Source organism: Nyctereutes procyonoides, unplaced genomic scaffold (genome assembly GCF_905146905.1).
Source record: "Nyctereutes procyonoides isolate TBG_1078 unplaced genomic scaffold, NYPRO_anot_genome, whole genome shotgun sequence".
NCBI classification, from domain to species: Eukaryota; Metazoa; Chordata; class Mammalia; order Carnivora; family Canidae; genus Nyctereutes; species Nyctereutes procyonoides.
In genome coordinates this window covers 1,472,673-1,499,687 of record NW_026575044.1, presented here as the reverse complement: position 1 = coordinate 1,499,687, position 27,015 = coordinate 1,472,673, and the positions used below count along the sequence as shown (strand labels likewise).

Here is a 27,015-nt window from a genome sequence, read left to right as displayed (position 1 = left end):
GGAATTCTTTTCTTTCTCTCCTCACCTAAATGAGTTCAATGAAGTAATATTAATATTGGCAACAGTACAACACTTTAAAAGCCAGAATATGCAGAAACTTACCAATCTTTGTGCCAAACTCATCCTTGGAAAAAGGAAGTATGGCAGAATCAACAAAGTTATAATATATGTATGATTAATGTAAAAATTAAATTTTACACTGAAAACACTAGCAGAGTTGGAAGGAAAAAACTATTGCTGTAAAGTGCCTAAATCTTCCCAACCAAGTACAGTTTACTGGTTCAAAATTAGAGCAAAACCATGGCAAAATGAAATACATTGGAAAACAAAAGTTATTTATATATTTATATAAATCTAGAATGATGAAAAATGAGTATTATATTTTCAAAGAGAAGTCTAGAAACCTTGAGGATTTTTTTTAAGTTACACATTCTAGAAAGTAATAAACTAAGAGTAATTAATTTTCCTGGGTACAACCTTTTTTATGGAGATCACATCAAAGACTGACTTGGAAAAAAATGGTGAGTTAATAGGTTTGCATGGTGTGTATGGATAGTACTTCTGAAATCATTTGCAGAAGTCCATTTATATACTACAAGAAAGTAGTATATAAATATATATATTATAAATATAATAAATAAATAAATAAATAAATAAATAAATAAATGAATGAATGAATGAATATAAATTCCAAAGCTTGGGAATGAGCAAGGTTTGTCAACCCAAATCTCTATAGCACACAAACTGTTTAATTTTGCTTTGGTTATCATCTTACCTGAGTTATAGAAAAGGTCAGGTCTTTCAAGAATATCTCCTTCATGGATGTATGGCTCAATTCGGTCATCACCATACAAGAACTGCTCGCTCTCATCCATCTGACGGCTCTCTACCATCTCTAGCCACTGAGAGTTATGCCAGCGAAATTTTTCACTCTGAATTTTCTTAGCCCATTCTTCATCATATTCCTATTGAAAACAAATAGTTAAGTATTATTATGTAAGCTTATAAAGGAACTCATTTGGACCTCAGATAATAGTACTAATTTGGAGGTTCTTTGGGTCAGTGGGAACATTAAAAATATCTGTTCAGAATTATTTTATATAATAATCAATACAGCCAATTAAATACATATATTAAAGACACCTGTTTGAATTACTAATTAATTGCTAATGGCAAAGACTGGAAAGTTTGAACTTCATAAGAATCTATTACTAGAATTTAGGTAAGCAATCAGACTTCAGCTCTCAAATTTGTGGCTATAGTTGTTTGTGACACTAATGATAGGTGGTTAAGCATTAATATGACATCTTTCACTACATCTTTTTTTAAGATTAACACTTTTCATTTTTTTAAAAAAGATTTTATGTTTTATTTATTCATGAGAGACAGAGAGAGAGAGAGAGAGAGAGAGAGAGAGAGAGGCAGAGACACAGGCAGAGGGAGAAGCAGGCCCCATGCAGGGAGCCTGATGTGGGACTCCATCCCCAGTCTCCAGGTTTACGCCCTGGGCTGCAGGCGGCGCTAAACTGCTGCGCCACCGGGGCTGCCCAACACTTTTCAATAGGAAAAAAAGGTATGTCTCCTAAGTACTGAAATAGTTTACCATGGAAAACAAATAGAATTTAATTTTACATTAAATTAAATTAATTCTATTTGTTATTAATATTATTAAATAGAACAATTAATTCTATTTGTTTAGAATTTAATTTCATATTAAAATCTAAAAGAACAAAATAACATTATCTTATTTAGTCATAATTACTTCTTTAAATATCTATTTCTTCCTCTAATCATGAACTCCTGAGGAGCAAGACTGACTTCTTGGCTGCTTATCTATAATATCTGTTCACAGAGAATGCCCTTGGTGAACATTTGTGAAGGACTTATCAGCAAATTACTCTTAGCTACAGCTGAACCTATCTAGCTCTCAACTTCTGCCACAAATTGTGGTTACTTCTGACTGGTGTATTCACTTAACAATTAATGGACAGTACCACTGATAACATAGATTAAAAAAAGATTCAAGATCTTTCTTGTCATTCTAACTCTAGGATCTTAGTTTTTTTTTTTTTTAGGGTCTTAGTTTTAAATTCCCATTATATCTTTAATATTTTTGTTTATAGTTATCTAAAAAGGAGTTGGCAAGGTGCCAGCCAATAGTACTGTCTTCCAATAGTCAAGATGATCATGATAATTAACAGGTGGACAGAATATACATTTTAGTTAAATACTGATCAATTTTCATCCAAAGCTGAGGCTCAAAGTAAAAAATTGTCATCACAGGAGGAATTTCTGGGATGTAAGAATAAATCTAAAATTTTATAAGAATGTAACTATTATTATTTTGTTAAAATTTTACCCGTTAAATTTTAAAAGTTTTACATCATCAATAAATCTCTCAACAGCAGCAGCTGTCAGACTGTGTGTTCTATACTGGACATCTTTGAAATAATAGATGCCCCTTCTTGACTGAGGAGGTAAGTAGAAAGTATTTTGGCGATGATACTGCTAATGGCAGTTTTGCCACCAAATTAAGTTTTCTTTTTTCAAATAGTTAAATTTTAACATTCTGATTAGTTCTATGATTTAAAATTTAATTGCATAAAAGATCGGTTACAAACATTGCATTTTACTTTAAAAATAACAAACATTTACTAATCCAACTATTACAATTTCAATATTTAAATCACTGAAGTAGTTTTTAAAGAGATTTATTTATTTTAGAAAGAGAGAGAGTACACACCAGTGAGAGTGGAGGGAGAGAATTTTCAAGCAGGCTACCCCCCCCCCCACTGCCAGGCACTCTGAGCCCAAGGCCCCCGAGATGAGGACCAATGAGATCACTACCCCTAGCTGGAATCAAGAGTTGGATGCTTAACCAACTGACCCACCCAGGTGCCCCGAAGGAGGGTTTTTTTTTCCATCCCATTTTACATCTACAATTTTAATCTATATTTGAAATTGACAATTTAGATATAAATAAATGCTAAATCTAAATGCCATCTTATTGGTATGCTTACAGTGAGTAGATATGACCATAATTTATTCATTCATTTATTGATTATATATAAGTTGTTTTGATAAAATGAGATAATACATATAAAGCATTTAGAAAATCTATATTGAAAACACTTAATGTTAGCCATTACTATTAATTAACTGAAGTGACAGCTCTCTGAATTAATACTATAATTATTGTCATTTTATAAATGAGAAAACGAGGCCCAGAACACTGAACTAACCTAAGTATACACAGCTAGTTGTGGCTATTATAGCATTGTAAACCTTGGGCTAGCAATGTGGAAAAGGCAATTAAACAGAGGATAAAAGAGTATTGTCAGAGTCACTATAGAATGGATTCTTTAGTAATGAGAATATAATAAATGAACTCCAGGGTCAACTTTCAGCTCTAAGGGTCTACAAATGTGTTGAATTGTTGACAGAGCAGTGATATGAGAGAAAGTAGCTTCTGGTATGGTAAGTTTATTTTATAACACATGGTATTCTCAATCATGTTCTCTCTAACCTGGCCACACATGGGAGGGTATAGGGAAAGAGGAGTTAAAAAAATAGTAGCAGAGATGTTGTTACAAGTAGTTTCACTGACTATAGATTTTAGTGGTTCACTTTGGGTTTCCCAAACTAGATGTAATACTAAGTGATGCTAATAATGCAATATGAGCACTGTGATTAGCTTTAAAATAATTTAGCCCAAATGCTAAATATAATTTTGAACCTCTTCAAAATTCATGATTTTGCAGGTATACTTTTTGGTTCCATATATGGCACAGTATGTGTGTTAGCTGCAAAGCTGGCTGCACAAATATATTACGTTATATTAGAAGTGGCTAGATGATTTAAGAATGATCATATACACTTATAGAAGAAATGGATGAACTTATACATTAAGATAAAAAATTAATGCATAAACAAGAAGTAAATTGGCATTTGGGGCAAGAAATTCTCCATAATAATTGGCTTTTTTCCTAAAAGATAAAGTTAGTCACAGGTCACCAAAACTCCCAGAATATGCCTCATATTACCAGAAATCCTATTAAATCTACATTAAATGCTAGAACTAATTTGATAGGTATTTGTTTCTTTTGTGAATACTAGCTTATTTCACTTGGAAAGAGGTATGAAATGAACTTTTTAATTTTGACAGAAAAATTTTAAATCTGATTATCTGAATGAAGAAGTATTCAAGAAAGGTGATAGACATATGACTTGATTATTATAATTTAGGTTCAAGTGTATGGATTCCTAGGGTAAAGACAAGAGATAAACCCCAGTCAAGTGTTCAAAACATACAAAATATTGGGTTTGCTACTCCACTGACAGTAAAACTTGCTGCTTACTAATATCTGTGAAATGTTACAGAAATAGGTATAATATTAAAAGTAAATCGGGGTGCCTGGGTGGCTCAGTCAGTTAAGCATCCGACTTCTTCCTTTCAGCTCAGGTTATAGTCTCAGAGTTGTGAGACCAAGTCCCCATGATTGGCTAGTGCTCTGTGTGCAGAGTCTGCTTGGGATTCTCTCTCTTTCCCTTTCTCTACCTCTCTGCACCCTCCCTGCTTGTACAGGGGTACGCTGATATGCTCTTAAATAAATAAAACCTTAAAAGTATTTAAGCACTGGGTGTTATTCTGTGTGTTGGCAAATTGAACACCAATAAAAAATAAATTTATTATTAAAAAAGTATTTAAAAAGTAAATCCTTAAATTACATAGCCATAAAATGTATTTAGCTGAGTAGGTAATGCTCTGCACAAGGAAAAAAAATCATGCTTGTTCTAGGCATTACTATCTTACATGCTTCTCATAAGTTTTCACTATTCTAATAATAAAAGTACAGTGATAAATGTAGAAATGTGTAACGAAGTTGCTATTTTCTTCACAGATACCCTTCAAACTTAAGCCTTCTTATCACCCTTCAAGCTTACAGCAATGTTATTAATGAACCTAAACACACAAGGCTTAGTTTTTAAAAAGAGACTCTCTATCCAGACTACTATCCATTTGACAGAAGCCCAAACACACAAACCAAAAATATCCATGAACATCCATCACTAACTTTTGACACTAAAGCTTGTTTTGTGAGTATCTTAGGGAAGCTGATTTTCCAAAGCAGTGAGTTAACACAGACCTAGAACTAAATGTAATTAGACTACCTTTATGCAACCTGAATTCCTTTAAGGTTTTTACCACATTTTTTTATCAGTTTATAACCAAGTAAACTTATAGAACCAAGGCAAATCTTAACATTGTAAGTCCAAAAATAATAGTAACAATGATGGCAGACTGTAATGTCATTTTACTAAAAATAATTTTATTCTAATTTTTAAGTTTTTGTACTATAAAACGATAGGTTTTTCTATGACTAGCATAATGATTAATGTGTGCATTACTGTTTACAGGATAACAATGAAAACACTATGACTGTTTGCTTAGCTCTTCAAAAAACAACAGTTTCTTCCTCAGAAAATAGTAGACAAAATATGTTATTCTATATCAAACTGTGTGATCATTTAGGATATAAAAAATTATGTTTTGCAGATGATATAAAGATTACAGATTCCTACTATAATGAATCTACTACAATGACAAGAGGAGTTTTCATGAGAGGTAATCTTATGAAGAATGATTTAATAAGTATGTGTGGTTTTTTGTTATAAATCATAGCGAAGAAAATGGCTAAAAACCTTGACCAACCAGTATCAAAGCCTTAAAGTTTCAAGCAGTTATATATAATGTGACTTTTTGAAAATATTTATATATTTATAATCATAAAACTATTTCAGTATTGAAAGCTGAAAATTATAGAAAAAAATATCTATACCTTTACCTAGCTAGAATAATAATAAGTATTGTATATATCCTATTAGTTTGCAATGACTTTCTTAATTCTAATAGCAAATGCTAACTTTAGAAAATATTTTAAGATACATATTTTTAAAATTTAGAACCTAAGTATGAAACATTTTTAATATATTGTACTTGTGCCATAAAAGTTTGCTCTAACTTGTGATAATACAGCTTTAAGTATATGAATGTTTCCCAAATACAGCATTTTGGAATGAAGCATGTTATGAGGAATACAATACTGGTTTAAATAATTGGCTTCTCCTTTTCCTTAATAGAGAACATTAGCGAAAATCAAATGAGATAGTACTGGTTCACTATGCAATGCTGGCTTTTGATCTTTTGTTTTTGAAAATCAAATATTTTAGCTTATGGCTGTTGAGAGTCTATTCAGTGTTAAACTGAAGGGCTAGGATAGTAGTCCTAAGAGTTTTAGATTTTGGGAAAGTTTCAAAGACAAATTTTGGGAACTGATGTTAAATTGAATCAACTGCCACCTACTATTTACTGTCTTAGAAAAGAAAGACTATTTTAATACTAAAAATGTTAAGAGAGCTAATCTCAAAATGAAGATCTACTCTCCCAATATAAAACATGTTAATAATTTTAACATCTGCAACTCTTCCCCAGCCCTGGTCTCTCCCTATGTGTGCTCCTTTCCGTTGACCTTCTCCCACTTTTTTCTTTTTTTCCTTTCTCTTCCATTTTAGTGAAGACCACTAAAAGGTTTGTCATGCTCCAACGGATCAGCACTCCAGAAGACATAGCTTCAACAATCTCCTGTATTTATCCTCAAAGAGCATACTTTATCAGCCATGGCAGAGGCAGTTCTGTTGTATCTCAGAGTCTGAATTTATAGGTATTAATGATATTATGGTAAGGTATAATTCAAAGAACCTTAAATTTGGAGTTAGGAGGCTTGAGTTCTGTGTCTAGCTCTGATATTAATAGAAGTAAGCAAACTTCTACAGGTATTTTAATATCTTTTGGTCTCAGATTCTTCCTTTCTAAAATGAAACAAATCTAAGATTTACTGAAGTTCTAACATTCTATAAACAAAAATCTATGATTAATACCATTATTTCATAAAACTGTTGAAACAATTATCCTCCATAATTGAAGAATATTGTCTGAGGAGTTTATTTTAAAAAATTAAATAGCAACTCCAAAATGAATATCCAGTATCAAAAATTTACTAAACTCAACATATACCAGTTAAAATCTGTTCTCTCTAAAATCCCTCTCCCATAAATTTCTCCTTCTCTCTTAACACCCTCTCCCTCCATTGTCAGGAAATTCAGGGATGGTACAGCTCAATCACAGCCAAGATACATCATAAGAATTTATCAAGCCATTGTGGAAATACTCCAGGAATATAGTTGTTTTTTCTTCATTTTTGAGATGCTTCTTTTTACAAAAAGGGTACCCTGATATCCTTGCTTTGAGACTCGAGTTTGACTTGCATTTAAAAGTACACATGCTTTTTTACTTTCTTCTCAGCTCCTGACATGATCTTAGGCACTCAGTTTCCATAAAAACTAAAGTGTCATGAAAGACTTATGGTTTGATTTTAAATGGAATGTACCATCCTTTTTGAAGTCCGACATCATTTTGTTTACTACTTAACCACAGAAACATTGTGAAGCCTTAACCAGCCTATTATCAGAGCCTGTTCACTATCAGAAAAACTCTTTGTAACTGGCTTCCGTCACACCTTGTATCTGATTAACACACTATAGGATAACATAGAGCTACATAGATCTGCTTTGTGTTCTAACATAACTGATGGAAAACAGATTTTCCTTTCTCCTTTAATGTGACAGCCCCTAATTGAGAATGTAATATGGTTTATTTAATACACTTCTTCATACTAAATTAAAGCAGATCCAGAGTAATTTAGTTGCTCATTAAGGTTAAGGTAATAGCTGCTAAAAAGATGCCTTTTTATGTCTTAGAGAACATTTATTCTGATGATAGGTACAGGATAAGTAGATATAGATATGTACACATAATTAAACACACATAACGGAGTTGTTGACTTTTATGGGATAGTACTATTTCTCAACAGTACTATCCCAAGTTTTGTTCTGTAGTCATGACTATGACATTTTCTAACCAGATCTCAAATATAATCATCTCTTTAACCCCTGTTTAAAGTGCTGAGGAAGCTCATCTGTGCAATATCATTTCAAATATCATGTCCAATAGGGCCACAAAGTTAGAACTAAGTGAAATTTATTTAAGAAATCATGATTTTTATCTTTCGTACTATGCTTGAGTTCTTTTGAATCCAACTATTGTCAATTTAAAAAAAAGCAACATGCACAGAACTAGCAAGGAATACATATACATTCACATACATATGATCACATTCATATCATATATATATAGTCTATATTTTAACAAGCTAGAAGAATATCCTAAATTTCTGCCTTTCAGGTTTATATATCAAAAGGAACTCCAGAAGATGGCTAACCAAATTCATCTCACTAAACCCAATTTGATTGTATACAATTGAGAAAAATCTAACTTAGAAGTCTGAGCAATGAAAATTGGTACAAAGACTATAAAACAAGCAAGAACCAACACCACCTGCTCTGGAAAGAACACCTAAGTAGTTTTCTGTCAACAACTCATTTGTCTCTGCTCTGTACCTGTGTCCAACCTGTAAGCCAATTAAAACTGACTGCCATCTATCCATTTTACCCAATCCCCACCCATTTCCTGCTTTTGAGAGCCTGTCCTGAAAAAATCTGAGTTCTAATGTTAACCCTAATCTAATCTTATGAAAGTTTCTCTATAACTTCCCTTTCCAAGATGTTATAACACGTCTTTTTTTTTTTCTTAATAAGACATCTTTTTAAAGTGCTTTCCCTTGCAGGCAATATTAATGCACTTCTGTAGGACATAGGCTTGCCTGGTAATTTTTGTGGGGACTATACCAGCTGATGTCTTAGAGGTTATAGTGAACTTACTTTGGTTTATCTCTTTTCAAAATACCAGTCTTATTAAATATAATTTTGACTATCCAGGAATAAAGATAGCACCTTGTTTTCTAAGTTTAAAATATTAAACCTAGGTAATAATTCCAAGTTACTAAAATATACACAATCTTCCCATGATCACAATTAGACTTAATTAAAAAAAAAAAAAGGCCACCATTCACAATCTCAGTGACACAAACCTGTGTTAGTATCAAATCACATGGGCCTGTGGCTGGTTAGAAAGATGACAGACATCACTCTTTTACCAGGGAACCTAGATACATCCCTTTTCCCATAAATACCTTATAGACACAATGTGCCATTAGTATATAACATCTATTGATAGGGCCATATAATAGTACTGTTCCTGGAAGGTAAGTTGATGTCTAGATGACAGTATCCTGGTGTTCTCTAGAGTTTAGAATGTAAACTTTTGTATTCTAGGGACTTTGTGTTTTGTTATTCCCAGTGTCTTACTGTTTTGACACAGTATATCTTTAATAAACATGTACTAAATGTTTTACAACTAAGAAAGCTCAGGGGAGGAATTTATTTACCAACTGGGGAAGAATTTATGAGGTTATCAAATATTTCATACAAAGCTGAAGAAGTACTGAGGATAAAAATCTAATTGGGTTTTTAGAAGCTCTCTATGATTAAAGGATTCTGTTCTTCCCTTCAGGATTCCCCAGGCTTGAAAAATAGATAATGATCAACTGCCATATATACATACATATATATCTGTATATAAGATATACAGATATATATGTAGATATATATATCCCCTTAGAAGACTATATGTAGATATATATATCCCCTTAGAAGACTAAGAAGATAAGCTCCTCTCTCCTTGTCTCCCCACTTCTCTCTGCATCTACTTCAATCTCTGCCTCCAAAAGCTACATGGAAGGCCTAGTCAGACAGATGACAACTTGCTGATAAGCCCACAGAGACATCACCAAACATAATTCTCCTAGGGTACAAAAAGTACCGCCACCACACATACTAAGGGCTTGGGCCCAAATACATTAAACAAATCACCACTAATGTATCATTTCCATAATTTGGGGGACAAATTCTTTACTGCAGAAGGCATATTTCCCTAAGGCTTGTATTGAATAAATATAGCATGGAATAATAAGAAATTTTTATTCAAATTCATTTGCTTTCTTTAATTGCCTTAAACTACAAATATTCTCATTAGCTCTTTTTTAAAAATTTAAAAATTATTATAGTATATACTCATCCTGAGAATAGTAGGATATCAAAGCCCAAAGGTAAAAAGAATCTTAAGAGATCATCCACTCCCACTCTAGGCAGGTTTCTAACTATTTCAGAAAGTTGGTTATTTAGTTATTACTAATGCTAACTGGACAGAGGCTTCATATTCTCCCTTGACAGCTTATTTCTAGTGTTTCATCATCTTTGCTGTGTCTAATCAAAATTTCTCCTGTTTCGAATTAAGTCAATTTCCTCTTGTTTTACTCTTGAAAAAGATTTGGGACAAGCAAATAGCACCCTGAGTCATGATCAGTAATAGAGTCTGAGCTCAAAGAACCAGACTGGCAGCTATGTCCCAAGTGAACCTGAGAGGCTGTCATTTTACTGATGCATTAAAAAGGCCCACTCCTCAAATTTCTCCCAAATAAGGAGGCCTAGCAAGGAGTATAACTCTGTTCTGAGGTTAGCTGATAAATTGAGTCCAAATTAAAATAAGTCACCACAGATTCAGAATATGGGTAATTTAACAGATGAGGCACTTCTATACTAGAAATGGCAGATTTCTGTTTACCACACTGTCCTAATTAAGGCCTTTCAGTTAATTACCCTACTTAGAATTGCCCTGATCTAGAGTTTTAAAATGCTAAATTCAGTCATTTTGCAGAAAAATATTAAGGTAAACTCTGAATAGTAATATGTCTGGCCAAAATAATACTCTAAATAACTTTCCATAGTTAAAATCCAAACAGTGAACAGATTATCTTCCAATACCATTTAAAACATTTAAATGAACAGAAAATAAAGTAGATAATTAACTGTGCCAAGTAAAGAAAATGTTGGTCCAGATATGGAATTAACATATAAACTTCTTAACAAGATCTGAGTTTTGGTCTAGTTTGAACAAAACAGAGAGTGACCATCATGTGGTAGATGCTTCATATTTTCTCTAACCTTAATAACTCTCTAATGCTCAGATACATCATTGTAAACCAAATCTTCAAAAAGTTGTAAGTGGTCTGTGGTTATTTAGCAGGTGAGAGAACTAGAATCAGTGATATTTTAGATGCAATACTCCGTTAAACCAAGTTGCCACATCAGAGAGACCAAAAGTTGAATATAAGATTAGAACCCCTACCCAAGTGAGAAAGGGAGAAAAAGTTTTGGGAAGAAGCTGCTTCCAGTGGTGCAGCTCCTTACTATCAATCTAAAACTGAACCAGGGCCTGACTCCCATAAGTGTATAACAGCAAAAAGGTAAAGAAACATTCTTCCAGCAGAATATGGGATGTTTCTAGCCCTTCTATCAGCTGTAGACCACTTCTTTCCTCTAAAAAACTGAGCTATGAATATGACTCAGTTGAGTAGCACAACAGGACTTTTAAATTACATAATTCACACAGTAATATCTTTATATTTTCTATTTAGTAAGTTTATTATTTCTAAATATCTTTTCAGATTAAAGTTTTCTAACATGTGAAATGAAACAATCCAAAATTACTTGGCATCATATCAAGTACTTACTTTAAGTCTCATGTAGAGAGTCAGAGAGAGATTAGGTGAACCTTCAGATTACTTGTTCAGATTTCTTTTTATACTAAGTCAAGTGATCAGAAAGCATCTTAGGGAGACATATAGAGCTAGCTGATATATCACCAGTTTCATTTTGCCGATTACTCTTCTTTGAAGACCATATCAACAAGATTCTTTGTAAAAATAATAACCTAAATAATTTTCCTTATTTACATTTTAACTGCTCAGGATTTAGAAATTCCTTTAAGGATGGTAAGATCAACAAAGTAAAATGAGTATTAAAAATGCTCATTGGATTTAGAAAAACGAAGGTCAGGGTGACTTTAGTGAGCACCGTATCAGTGTAATAATGGAGGCAGAAGCCAGAATTAGTATAGGTTGAAAGGAGGATGAGGGGAAGTGCAGAAATGAAGAAAGTAATATGTAGACAATTTTTTCAAAACACTGGTTCTAGAGAGAAAGAGAGAACTAGGACAGCCATCTAGAAAAAAAAGGTAGACACACGAGGAAAATTCCTGTTTAAAATGAGACTGTAGCCCAGAGTTTAAAAATAATTGGGAATAACATTTTTTGTACCTTATATTCATATTGTATACTAAATATTTTTATAATAATAAGCTGGCATTTTAGAACTAGTACTAATTTACATTCTAAACCCAACATGCCTAATGTGTAAATCTAAACATTACTGCCTTCCACCTACCTTTTCTCAAACAAGAAGGTAATTTTAAAAGTATGCTAAAGGCAATCCATAACAAACTGACATCTTTTTTCCTTTCCTCATTGCTTAAGGTAAGATAATCATAAATAGAACTTTAATAAGTTTTTAATTCTTATACTATATATACTTTGCATACAAAACTGACATTAATCATCTACTAGGAAATAGGATTTGAGGGGCACCCGGGTGGCTCAGCTGGTTAAGCATCAAACTCTTCATTTCAGCTCAGGTTGCGAACTCAAGGTCCTGGGATCCAGCTCTGTGTCAGGCTCTATGCTCAGCAGGGAGTCTGCTTGGGATTCTCTCTCCTTCTGCCCCTCCCCCCTATACTCTCTCAAAAATAAATAAATCTTAAAAAAATAGAATATGAGACATGAAATTATTCTCTACAAGAAATAAACATTCTCTATTTACAAACCCCGTGACCAGGGACCTATATGTATGAAACATCTTACTGGAGCAAGAATTTAATACGTAAAATTTCCTTGTTTTAATTTAGAGATCAAAGCTAAAATGACAATGTACTCATTTACTTTAAAACCTGTAATGATAGGGGTACCTGGGTGGTTCAGGGGGTTGAGTGTCAGACTCTTGATTTCTGCTCAGGTCATGGTCTCAGGGTTGTGAGATCAAGACCTGAATTAGAGCCTGCTTAGGATTCTCACTCCCCCTCTCCCACCTCATGTGCATGCTAAGGTAAAAAAAAAAAAAGTTTAAACTAGTATGATATGCTCAGATCCAAAGCAGATCATATCAATTAAGATCAATTTCTGAAATAAAATGCAGGAAATTGATAGGAAGGTACCTAATACTGATTGTCAGATTTCATAATGAAATCACTAGCACAAATGCCAACTTAGAGAATTTGTAATAAAGTTGTTAACTGATTCTTTAAAATGTTATTATGATCCTCTAAAAAGCATGCTAAAATCTGAAAACTACTGAATAGGTTATATTCAAGAAGCATTTTACAGAATGAGCCAAAATAAAAAGCATAAATCCAGTTCAAAGAAGGAAGCAAGCAAGTTGTGTGCAGCACTATATGCCATAGATGAAAAAAACATTTAAAGTAATCTAGTATATGGCATGGCACCATATGCCTGATGCATGGTCCAAGTCTAGGCAGAAGACTGTGGTGGGCAGCATGAGCATAACTTCTGAAAAAACTATACACAGAAAGCAAGTTTCTATTTCAGGACTCAGATTACCCTTCTGATTATATTCCTTCAGTTATATATTCTTTAAAAAGTTCTACAGTCATGAATAACATGATTTTTGTATGTTTCATCATTTCAAAGCAACTTACAAAACAAGTGCATGGATATGACAAAAATCAAATTAAAAAATAATTGCTATAACATGACTTATTAAAAAAGCTTAATAGCCAAATTGCAAAATTGAGTGTATCAACTTTTGGTAGAAATTCTCATCAAACTCCAGTCCCTATGCAATAATTTCTCTGAAAAACAAATGATTCTGAGATTACATGCAGACCAAACCTAAAACTCTGAATATGTATAAAACCGCTTTAAGGAGCCTAAAGTTAAAAAGTTGAAAGTCAAAGATCTTAATGTTTAAAGAATTAATGAATTTAGTATCACTGTATTTTCAGAGATTTATCAAAATATAAGTTTGCATTTACATGAAATGCAGAGTTCTAAACAGATGTATCAAGTCTTCTTTTTTCCCAAATGAAGACCACTATTATACTTTGCATAAGAAGCAAAATTACTTACCGCTATAATATCTAATGTATTATCACAGACTTTTCGGATTTCATTATTTTTATCATGCATCAGATCTATGAGATATGCTGGGGCTTCTGAATAAAAGTGGTTAAAGATACAAACTACATTTGAGATTGAGGCTATTCAAGCATATTAGAAAATCCCACATTTCTCCAAATTAAAATTCTGCCTTGAAATCTAACTTCAAATTTTAAAGTAGAATCATTAATAAAAGATGACCAGAAACATTTAACTTGTTTAAAAGATAGGGAAAACAGAAATAAGAAAGAAAGAAAAATAAATAAAAATGGGTAAGGGGAGACCGAACATGAGAGACTCCTAACACTGGGAAACGAACAAGGGGTGGTGGAAAGGGAGGTAGGCAGGGGGTGGGAGTGACTGGGTGACGGGCACTGAGGGGGGAACTTGATGGGATGAGCCCTGGGTGTTATTCTATATATTGGCAAATTGAACACCAATAAAAAATAATTTATAAAAAAAATGGGTAAGGAAAACAGAGCCAGTAAATCTCAGTACAAGGCCCTAATTTTTGAAAACATGAAAATAACTGAAGAGGGAGCTCTAGAGCTGCACAGCTATAAAGCTTTTTTGATCAAGCTGGCCCACCAACTTCAGGAAAATTAATTTCACATAAAAATAGCAACAGAAAAGAATCACAAATGCTATGTACAGTTATTATGAGAAAGACATTTTCATATATAAAATGGAAGCTGTACCCTTCCAAGTTGTATTTCTTTTTGAAATACAAGAATTTAAGAAAACAATAGAATATGTGTGAAAGAACAATATAATAAATTAGTAAACTCAAAGAAATAAAATAATTCATGAAAGAACCAAAAATAAAAGTAAAAATTATTTGAAATATATAAGAACTAAATTTATAGTAATAAATGAGTAAACAAAAACAACAGATAAAACTCTAAGAGAAATGAAAGGCAAAAGGAAGAAAATTTGTAAAATTTAAAAATAGAGAAAATATTAGAAAATGGCAAATATTAAAGATAGGCAAAGAAGATCCAACATAATAGAGATTCCAAAGAAGATAAAAAAAAAGCAATAAAACAGAACAATACTAAAAACTGTAATTTAAGAGAACTTCCCTGAAATTAGGTGGGAAAAAAGAGAACTACATATTGAAAGATCACATTTGATACTTGGAAAAATCAAGCAAGTATTGTCAACATCTAATAAAACAACTTGGCTTAAAAAAAAAAGACATTCCTCTGATGTTACTGGCAAAAAGATCAAGTCATTCATTTTTAAAGGAAAAAAAAGTTAATTGTCATCAGACTTTATGACAGATACCTATAATTAGCAGACTACAGACCTCACAGTGGCATCAACTCAGGCAAGAAAACAGTGGAAAAATATCTTTCAATTGCTGAGAAAATAACTAGCAATCTAAAATTCTATATTCTGCTAACTTATTATTAAAGAAAAGATGCTAGTTATTTTCAGATATATATTTAATTATTCATAGATATCCAATTAGCAGTATAAGAATATAATTATGAAAGAAAATCAACACAGAGAAATAGAGAAATGGAATTCAAGAAAAAATGGTAAATAAGGGAGGAGGTCAATATATTATAACCTTAAATAAGCACTGGTTCTTAAAAGGCAATAACTGAAATAATTCATTTTCAAATGTCAGAAAAATGTTCTAGAAATGAGGTTAAATTATTATATTGGATAGCAAGTGACTGGAAGATTAGACTTACAAGTAGAAGGACACAGTCCTTTAAAATCAGAGAGAGTACTTATATTGAAATTTGGGTTTAACTCCGGAAAAGAAATGGAATAGATAAATACGTAGGGGAAAGGGAAGAATAAAGAAAAATCATCAAGAAACCTCAATGAATCTACTAAAAAAGGCAGTGAAGAAAAATTTATCTCCAATACAGTCAGTCTTGGTTAAAATTGTATTTGAAACAGAAGTCACAGGTTTCTACCAAGAAACTTTAGCACATGTGTACAAGCAAATGACATTCTTTGTAGCACTGACTGTAATGACGAAATAATTTTTACAAGTTGTTTTTTTTTTTAACCAAGTTTTAAAGCAGTAGCAAAGACAGAGCTTAGCCCACATCTTCTATGCATCAGTGCTACTTACTATTTTTAATGGGGGAAGAAAAGGATATATTTAAAATATAGAAAAAAATACAGAATGGTATATTCTCAGGGAGAGTCCTAAAAGGACCAAGTCAAATTTAGCTTCTTTTTCATTTTGCAATTTTGGGGGTTGTATGAAAATTAATTAATTTCATTCTGTTTAAAATTATATCAAATAACGATCAAATTCCCTAAATTTAAAAAATGGAAAAAAGAAATAGCTTATTGCCTAATAAATCTCTATTTAAAAATTTTAAGTATATCAGTCACACCAAGAATCACAAAAAAATGCTTAAAATTATGGCAAAATATTTTAATAATCATTTATAATTATGTGACAAAAAATAACAAGGTATACTTAAATGTCATTGACATCAACAAAAATCTTGGATTTTGAACACCAAACACTGGGCAAAAACACTTTAGCAATCTTTATCCAATCTTAAAGCATGGATGGAAGCATCAGGTCTAAGTGGAATTCCTTGATGCTTTTGTAAAAATTTTAAATCAGCAGATTTTTTTTATCTCCCAACCCCTCCATTATCAACGTTATATTATTCAAAATAACTATTTAAAAAGTACTCACTTCAGATCCAATGGCTTAACAAAAATTGAACTTGGAAGAAAATAAAGTTATACTGAGAAGAAAAATCAAATGGAAGTTGTCTTAATACTGTCAACTTTGATATTAAATGTACTGAGAGTACATTTTAAACAGACCAGGGTAGAGATACTTATTCACTTATGCACACTTTCTCACTATATACTACCACCTGATTGGTACTAAAAATATTTCATTCTTCTTTAGTCCTCAGAAAAACACCTATGAGATGACAATGTAAACAAAAGTTGTCTTTCAAAGAAGTCACCTAGGGAAGCTACGCTTTCACATTAATGTTTTCTAACATGTGTTTCTTACAGAGACACTCAACTCAGAAAAGCATATTAAAGTTTCTGAGAAGATCCCATAGCAAGAAAACCTGTTTAATTCAATGTTTTCCCAATTCATTTATCACAGAATCTTTTTTCATTAAACAATGATTAATAAAAAGATGCTCCATGGAACACCCTGGGGAAAATGAATTCATTCCAATGACATTAACACTGCTCAAAAGAATGTATTGAAATTTATTTTCCTGAGAGAGTCAGTTTATAAGCCACATTTAAAAAATACTGCTTTGTCATAAAAGAAGCTCTCTCTAATGTAGCTGTTAAGGCAAACAGTATTTGCATTTTGACAGCCCATATCAAAATGAGTATTTCTCAGACTTGTTATTCTTCAGACTTGAATCATGGGAGATTTTATATGGCCTCAGAATTTAATCTTGTCCTCAAAAGCAAGGCAATTTCCTCCAAAGATGATACTTAAAGCATGTGTCATTGGGTTTGAATGTAACATTGAAGGATTTGCAAAATGTTTTGAACTATAGCCTAGATCATTTAAAACAAAAACAAGGGCAGTCCAGGTGGCTCAGCGGTTTAGCACCGCCTTTGGCCCAGGGTGTGACCCTGGAGACCTGGGATCGAGTACCACATTGAGCTCCCTGCAGGGAGCCTGCTTCTCCCTCTGCCTGTGTGTCTTTGCCTTTCTCTCTCTGTGTGTCTCTCATGAGTAAATAAATAAAATCTTAAAAACAAAACAAAAAAACGTTTTCCAAGGTATTAATTTAAAAGGGCATTAACCATTAGACACATGTGTTCACTGACCAAACAAGTACTAACCACACGCCATGTACTGTGTTAAGTTTTGATGATAAAGGTGAGGAAGACAAAGCTGGTCCTTGGGCTTGAAGAGCGCAAAATCTTTTGGTAAAAACAGGCATACAAATACGCAATTTAAAGGTCTTTATTGAAGGTGAAAATAAATTACTTCTACTGGGAAGGAGGGAGGCTTAACTGCATTAGAAAGGCTTAACTGAGAAGATAGGTTATAAATCTGCCTTTGATGAGCTGGAGATTATTAGGGAAAGAGACAAATGTATTTGAGGCTGCTAAGGCACACAAAGAGGCAATAAGATGCATCCTGTCTGATATGATGAAAAATTTTGGTATGCTAAGAAAAAATTGTGTATTGCAGAATTAAAGGGGGAATTTTGGCTGTTTCCTTTTTTTTTTATAAATTTATTTTTTATTGGTGTTAAATTTGCCAACATATAGAATAATACCCAGTGCTCATCCCGTCAAATGCCCACCTCAGTGCCCATTACCCAGTCACCCCCACCCTCCGCCCACCTCCCCTTCCACCATCTCTAGTTCGTTTCAAAGGGGGAATTTTGGGAAAAAACGGTCAAATTAAATTTAGATTTTTCACATGGGTAATGAAAAATTTTACCAGTGGAGTTCAAAAGTAGATTTCTTTTTTTTGCACACAAACAAGCAGGCCACCACAATAAGACACACACACACACACACACACACACACATTCAGCTTAGATATCACTTCCACTGTCAGCATTTCATGACATCCCCAGATTTGGTTATATATTCTCTCCTATGCCCAATGCACATACCTTTATGACATTAATACACTGAATTATAATTTTATATTTCTTATTCACTTGTCTCTCTCTCTCCAATTAGATTATAAACTCCTTGAGTACAGGGATTGACTTTTTATATATATAGCACTCAAAAGAGTATCTGTTAGATGATTAGAACTTGACGAATGTTTGTATTATGAATGACTGATTAGGTGTAGTACAAGAGACAGGCACAAAATGTTCAGTTATGAGACTGGGTAGATGGTACTTTTATTATCCACTATGAATATAGAAGATAGACTGTTCAAGGTAGGGTATTGACATTATCGAGTATCCCTTCGAATGTAATAATGATAAACTATCACTTACTAAGTATCTCTGTTTGCTGGAAACAACTATAGGCACTGCAAGTCCATTAGTACTCACAACAATCAATATAAGGCAAGAAGTATTCTTTTCATTAATATTATGGCCTTTTTATAGATGCAAGATTTTTATGCTCAAGGGAGGTTAGATAACTTATCCAAAGTCCTGCAGCTTTTAAATGGCAAAAGGTAAGTTACAATTCAGACTATATGATTATAATGCTCTATGGATAGGTAGAAGACATCCAGATGGCAGATAGCAACAAATGCCTGGGACACAAGAGAGAAATTTTGAAGATATTAAGTACCTAGCATATAGTTGGTAGCTGAGGTCTTGGGAACAGATGTATTTTCCCATGTAGAGTGAATAATGGTAAGACTGAAATAGTACTAAGGATGGTCCTAAGAACATCTGATATTTAAGTTAATAGAGAAGAAAGTTCTTACATGTTTGTTAAGTTCTTAGGAATCACAGCCTGACAAGTTAATAGAATTGTTTGCAAGATTTTACCTATATACTCATTTGGGGTCAACAACTTCCATGAAAAATACACTGCCTTCTAAAATTATTTTGAAGTTTGATATTTCCTACATTATTTGAATATATGCTAGGAAAAATACCTAAAATGCATCTTTTTTGAGAATGTGAAATATCATTATCTATTGTAAACATTAAAAGGATACGTGTTTCCTTGATTATGACATCTCTTGTGGCTTGGTGGAAAACCATCTGGTAGAAGACATAAATTATCTGACACACAAATTCATCATCTTCTTGTTGAGCTGAAAGGAAGCAGAAAACTTCAAATGAAAGAATACTATAGTTATATATAAAACTGAAAAACATTGACTGGAATAGTGGAGAATGAAAAAACCAAAAGTGACAGGAGACAGGTAAAGACATCCAGTTTACATTATTTACAGTACATGGGTGGCATATACCATTTTTATCTTTATTCAGTTATTTTTTAAAAATTCCATGATGATGACCATTGAGGAAACTTCTAACATATTTTCAAAAGTTTTAGTAGTTTTGGTTACTGTTCAATTAAGTAGGTTGTTACTCTGAAATATAAATATAAAAATATTATTTTGAAAAAGAGAAATTATATCAGCTCTGAGTTTAAACCAGACTACTTGACATTGTCTCAAAAGATCAGGTTGTATTTAGGAAGAAGAACTGAAGGAGGAGATTGGTTTAAGAACATTGTAACAGTGCTTTTCTGTAACTCTCACTCTGTTTTGACAACAGACATAAAGAAATTATTAAATTAACTTCCATGTCCCTAATGTGAAATGGCAACACTTACTAACACTTGTTTTTTGGGTTTTGTCAATCATAGGATTTTTAAAACTATTCTAATTTGTGAAATAAAACTGGTTCTATATTTTGTATAATATTGACTTCAAATGAGAAAAACAGTTCCTAAAAAAAATTGCACCTTCTAAATTCTAAGTTTTTGGTAGAAAAACTATTATGAAGAGGTATTATTCTTGAATAATGTTAACAAAATTAAATTTTACCTATTGTCATGAAATAATAAATTATTTGATCAAATTTTTTATAACAGTAAAAATAATGTTGTATAATCACAAGGCTAATTAATAAATGTTTAATATCATACAAAGAATAGTTTAACAGAGGGACGCCCAGGTGGCTCAGCAGTTGAGCATCTGCCTTTGGCCCAGGGAATGATCCTGGAGTCTCAGGATCAAGTCCCACATCGGGCTCCCTGCATGGAGTCTGCTTCTCTCTCTACCTATGCCTCTGCCTCTCTCTGTGTGTATCTCTCATGAATAAATAAATAAAATCTTAAAAAAAAAGTTTAACAGAATAACTTATGTCCACTGATTAATATGTAATGAAAAAGCAAATACTTATAGAAATCTAATTTTTAGGCACTGGTCATGAAATTTGATTTACTAACAGTTTTTTTTTTTTGTCAGCTTTTGGAAATAGTTCAATGATACCTGTTGATACAGATTTATAGATCAACAGAGCATCTAACTAGCATGTAGAATAAATTGTGGGCCCCTGAAAGTCCAAAGGATTTCCTCCAACCACTTGCTAATGTACCACTCTCCCAGGGCTAAAATTCTATTACTCTCATGGTATACAGTGTTCCCTCTCTTAACCCTAAGGATTTTTTTTTTTATTTTTTATTTTTTTTTAACCCTAAGGATTTTAATCTTGAAATATATTTCTTTATTTTATCATTGAAGTATAGTTGATATATGCTCTATTTATTTCAGGTGTATAGCAGTGACTCAACAATTCTATCTGTAACTCAATGCTCACCACAATAAGTGTAGTCCCCATTTATCTCTATACATTATTACAATATTATTGACTATATTCCCAGAAATCCATGCATTTCTTAAAAAGAGAAGTATACAGCCTCTGCTTATGATAACCTCATGGCAGAGAACATAAAAACATAGTAAAACATTGTGAACTGGCTCTGTCAACTTGCTTTATACACATGTTAGCACTGTGGAACAGCAATTCAGGAAGACAAGCCATTTGTTTCAACTTTCTCCAACTCATCATAAAATCCTCATTCTCAATCTGCCAACTACATTGTTATCACTTATACCTCCCAACTACCTCTCCTTTAATTATTTTTAATCTGAAAACTCCTGGCTTTGAGAAGGGTAGACCAAGGTAAATATCTTATACTATATGTAGGAACACTTCCAATATGGAGATATTATCTCTAGATGACTTATTAAAATGCATTATGTTAAAGAATTTACAAATCAAATTTTTAAAATTCAAAACAGAGAAATGGGCAAAATACTTAAAGGAGTACTTAACTTTATTAGCCCTAACTAACTGGCCAATAAATACAAACAGGTACTCAATTATTAGTCATTAGGGAAATGCAAATTAAAAACACTACTCTGTAGGCTACAATTAAAGAGACCAATAATGTCCAGATACAGTGGTGATGTAGAAGGACTGGAACTTTTTGCACATTGCTGGTGGGACTGAAAATTGGCACAACTGCCTTGAAAGACATATTGGCACTATTCACTAAAGGCAAACATATGCAGACTCTACAACCCAACAATTCCAATCCTAGGCATATGTTTAATAGGAATGAATACATACATATATTCACCAAATGAAAGGTTTAAGAATGTTCAAGGAGCATTATTTATAATAGCTCTTTGCCTATCAAAAAACCAAAAGCCTGGGTGGCTCAGTGGTTAAGCATCTGCCTTTGGCTCAGGTTGTGATCCCAGGGTCCTGGGATTGAGTTCCTCACCGGGCTCCCTGCAGGAAGCCTGCTTCTCCCTCTGTCTTAAGTCTGTGCCTCTCTCTCTCTGTGTCTCTCATGAATAAATAATAAAATCTTTAACAATAAAATCAATCAATCAATCACTCAATCAATCAATCCCTAACCCAAATGTGAGACTAATCTGGAGACAGGTCTATAAGGAAGTAATTAAGGTCAAATGAGGTCATAAGGGTGGAGTCCTGACCTAATAGGATAAGTATCCCTATAAGAAGAGATACCAGAGTGTTGTGCTTGTGCTTAAGTTCACTTGTTTGTACTCTCTGCCCTGTGGGGATGTGATGACACATTAAGAAAGTGGCCTTCTGGAAGCCAGGAAAAAAGGCCCCATGAGAAACCAAACTGGCTGACACTTTGATCTTGAACTTCTCAGCCTCCAGAACTATGAGAAAATATACATTTTTTGGTTTAGGCCACCCAACCTACGGTATTTTGTTATGGTAGCCTAAGTACACTAACACAAAGTTCTAGAGAACTTGATGCTAATAGAGTAACATTAGATCCAGATAGATTTTGCATGCAATGTGGAAAATAATGAATCCTGGCCCCTCAATAGCAATATAAAAGTCAGAGAAAAACTCTATCCAGGCCTGTAACTGTACTGTAACTATAGCCACTAAGGCTAATTAAATTAAAATTAAATACAAAATTCAGATTCTCATTCCCAATAGTCCCATTTCAAGTACTCAACAGCCACATGCATGGACAGAGAAAATAGAGAACATTTTCTTCATTACAGAAAATTCAGAGGACAGTACTAGACTTAGGAAGGAATAGGATGCTTAGGATGAGCTTCCAAATGAAGCTTGAAATCAAGATATCAAAAAAAGCGTTTGCACAAGATAGGCAATCTGATTCAATCAACACAAAGCTCAACAGAAGAAAAGCTAGAATATGGGATCCCTGGGTGGCGCAGTGGTTTGGCGCCTGCCTTTGGCCCAGGGCGCGATCCTGGAGACCCGGGATCGAATCCCACATTGGGCTTCCGGTGCATGGAGCCTGCTTCTCCCTCTGCCTGTGTCTCTGCCTCTCTCTCTCTCTGTGACTATCATAAATAAATAAAAAATTAAAAAAAAAAAAGAAAAGCTAGAATATTAGTATTTCATGATTACAGATCTTTTACATTTAAAACTGTAAACTAATATTCTGTTTATATATTACATAAAAATAAAGATAAATTATAATTTACCATTTAGCAATTCAATAAGTGCAGGGATTATTCCAGATTTGGCTAGCAATGCAGCACAAGAGTCATCCATAGATACTGTTCCAATCATTATAACCACTTCTAAAACAAGGTCATCTTCTGCAGCACCTAGTAAAGTCAAAACCACAGAAAGTTTTCTTTGAATTTTCCTGATCCAAATCCATTTATATTACCAAAACTTTAATGCACAGAAAAGATGCTGTAAGCTATTAAGTCAGTTCTTCATTCTTACTTAACATGCTTATAAATATGTCCTTTTTTCCGCATTTCTAAGCTCAGTGAAGACAGTTCATAGTGGTGGGGGAGGACAGAAGAGAAGTGAAAATATACCTCTGAAAATATAAATGAATGACAATGTAAACACAGAAAACAGAAGTCTCATTTGAATGGCTCAAAGACTTTTGGTGTGCATGTGTATGCATTTTTATAGAGAAATGGTATTCGGTAATTTAAGACAGAATAAAAAATAAGCAGGATAGGGAAGGGAAACTAATATTAAGAAAACATATTGCTGGAATAAGAGTACATACACATAAAAGAAGACCTAGTGACCATCTTTCTAGAAAGAAACTAGAACTAGAGCTGAAACTCAAGGTGTGGGAAGAAAATGTGTTACCCAATATTAGTCACAAAATACTGCTCTGACAACCTTATTCACAACAGAAAGGAATAACTTAATGATTATGCAAAAGGGGGAATACTTTGCACAGACCTGGTTTTAGTTTATCCTTGAGGTATGGAACTAACTTGTACTCCTTAAGAACCAATTCCCAGTCTAAGTCTGGAATGGTCAAATTTGCAAGGGTTCCCAAACATTCAATCACAAATTCCTCTTCCTCATCATTAGAGATCTGGGCTGCAAGGTCTCCAACATAATCCTAAATAAAACAGAAATTTAATACAAATTTAAAATATGATTTCTGAAGAACCAACCTTATAATGTAAACCATAAGAAGAAAAAATAAGTATCAAATATGATTCTCTTTGTTTTAATAAACTTAAACCAAATTGCTATAGGAGCCATTGATTTAAAGTTTATTTTTTAGTAATCTCTATACCCAACATGGGGTTCTAACTCACAGCTCTGAGATCAAGAGTCACATGCTTTTCCAACTGAGCCAGCCAGGTACCCCAGAAGCCACTGGTTTAAAAGGCAATAAAATTGGCATGAGGATGGAAGGGTTAGGGGTAGGGATCATTGAACAAAAACAACTTTAAAACTTAGGTTGGGATTTCTAGAAGCTAAACTTACAAGGAAGTTAATAACAAAAGAACCAACTTGGGTCATGAGTTAATATTTGGTAAGAGCTCAGTTATAGTTTTATTTCCAAATGTAGCACTTTAAAGCTTGAATTCTCAGGCTACTATTAGACAAAAAGAAATAAACTACTTACAATAAATAAATTTTTAGTTGGTCCATCATGCTGGGAAATGTTCCTAATCATTTTCATCAGCAATGGATCCTTGAACTTCAGAGCTCTTTTCATGAGCATTTTCAGACCATTTCCTACAAAAAAAAAAAAAAAATAGAAAACTCTTCCAATAGAATTAAAGTTCATTTAAGTTTAATGATTTTTTGTTCTTGTTTATAGTTCTCAAAAAAAAAACATTTACACTTGGTAAAATGCATCAATATGAAGTGTACAAAGATTAATTTTGATAAATTTATGCCTGTGGGTAATTCATAACCATGTATAACAGGTTAATTTCGAGAAATCTATGCCCCTGTATAATTCATACCCATATTAAGGTATAGAATATTTCCATCCACTACAGAAAATGCCCCTTTCTCAGTCAATTCTCTTCCCCAAATGTGAACGCTTTTCCTTTTTCTCTTCCTCCTCTTGTTTTCCTTTTCTTTCTTCTTTTCAAACATAGATTAGTTTTACCTGTCCTAGAATTTCACATAAATAGAATTACATAGTATGTGCTCTTCTGTGTATGGAATAGGCACGACAAATTTTAAAAAATATAAATACTTTTTGACCCAGAAAAGTTGTACTTCTAGGAATTTATCCTAAGAAAATAAAAATTGAAATTTTAAAAGTTTCAGAGAGTGGAAAATTACTGCAGCATGGTTTATTATAGAAAAGAAGTGGCAACAAACTAAATATCCAAAATAGCTGAATAAATTCTAGAAAATCCCTTCATGGATTATTTTGCAGCTATTAGCAATTATGTCTTATAAAAGTATTTAATCACATGGAATGAGATTCAAGGTATTACTAACTTAAAAAAAAGGTCACCATATATAGATACAAAAATTCCATTTTAGTTTAAAAATATACAGAAGCATTGCACCAAAATTTTACCTATCATAACTCTGGATAGCATGAGTAAAGATTTTATTTTTTTCCTATTGCTCATTTGTCCTTTTTTCTTTAAGACAAAAATGTATACTTTTCAAATAAAAAACGATGGAGCAGACTCTGAAATATCATAATGCATGAAAAGCTATATGTAGGTATTATAGAAACAAATACCTAATATATTTCTATTGTATTATCTTATGCTGTAACAGATTGTTTTGCAAATAGAAAGTTTTGTTTCATCTAGAAATGTTTTTAAAAATCAAATATCAATTAAGGACAACTAAACCCTGGTTTATAAAATGTTACTAAAGGGTGTTTCTACTCACGATATAAGAGTATTTATTCTGAATCTATTTGACCTTTAAGGATTAGAGCTATAATTTTAAAACTACTTAAAAATAGGATCTACGTAGCTACTATAATTCTTACTTCCTAATCATTTATTTTCTATCATTTGCCAGTTGCTGTATGATAAAAGCTATCTCTGGAGCTCAAAGGCACTAACCTTCACAGATAAGCTGTACATTCCTTTTGTTAGCAGCAAGATTAATGCAGAAAGAAATGAGTTCCAAGTCAATTCGTTCATCTGAACACTCAAATAGCATCTTCATTAACTAGCAAAAAGCAGAGGAAATGTTTTATTCAAAAAACCAAAAACACCAGGAGTATTTTATTACAATGTATTATCTTAGATTATATGTTGAGAATAATATAATACAATTATATTTCAACACACAGAAGTTGTAGGCTGTCACTACTGCCTAACTAAATGAATAAATGGTTAATGAACTACGAGATGCTCGGTATTAAATACAAACTACCAAGTACAGTAGAGAATACAAAAGGAATATTAGATACAGCCTTAGCATTTAAGGAATTTAAAATATTGTGTAGAAATAGAGCATTTGAGTAAAGAAAATAGCTTGTACACAGGTTACAAGGTAAGGAAAAACGGAAGGCAAGATGCTTACAGTGAGTGAAACTGTTCAGAGATAAGAAAATAAAAGCCAGATCATGCAGGATCTTGAAGTACATGTTAAAGATGTGGAGCTTCATTATAAGGATAATGGAAAGCCATTAAAGGCTTCTAAATAAGTAAAAAGTCAGGATAAGATTTGTATTTCAAAATGATCTGGCTCATGTGGAAAACAGACTAAAACAGAATATGTGG

At 32.8% G+C, this 27,015-nt stretch overlaps 1 protein-coding gene and 1 long non-coding RNA gene across 3 annotated transcripts in view; one reads left to right on the top strand and one right to left on the bottom strand.

The window, feature by feature from the left end:
- The window catches only part of LOC129508712 (uncharacterized), a 56,774-nt gene extending 47,246 nt beyond the window's left edge, over positions 1-9,528 (top strand). The window contains exons 2-4 of the long non-coding RNA XR_008664230.1: positions 2,406-2,477; positions 5,558-5,626; positions 6,574-9,528. This is a non-coding gene — a long non-coding RNA (uncharacterized LOC129508712). The remainder of the gene's footprint in view (positions 1-2,405; positions 2,478-5,557; positions 5,627-6,573) is intronic.
- KIFAP3 (kinesin associated protein 3) overlaps positions 1-27,015 on the bottom strand; it is a 145,700-nt gene that overhangs the window by 35,292 nt on the left and 83,393 nt on the right. For both annotated transcript variants that reach the window (XM_055323683.1, XM_055323682.1), the window contains exons 12-18: positions 26,350-26,458; positions 24,927-25,039; positions 24,245-24,410; positions 23,515-23,640; positions 19,708-19,806; positions 14,055-14,140; positions 776-965 (exon numbers count right to left, since the gene is read on the bottom strand). In XM_055323683.1, coding sequence (XP_055179658.1) covers positions 776-965; positions 14,055-14,140; positions 19,708-19,806; positions 23,515-23,640; positions 24,245-24,410; positions 24,927-25,039; positions 26,350-26,458 — 889 coding nt within the window. The remainder of the gene's footprint in view (positions 1-775; positions 966-14,054; positions 14,141-19,707; positions 19,807-23,514; positions 23,641-24,244; positions 24,411-24,926; positions 25,040-26,349; positions 26,459-27,015) is intronic.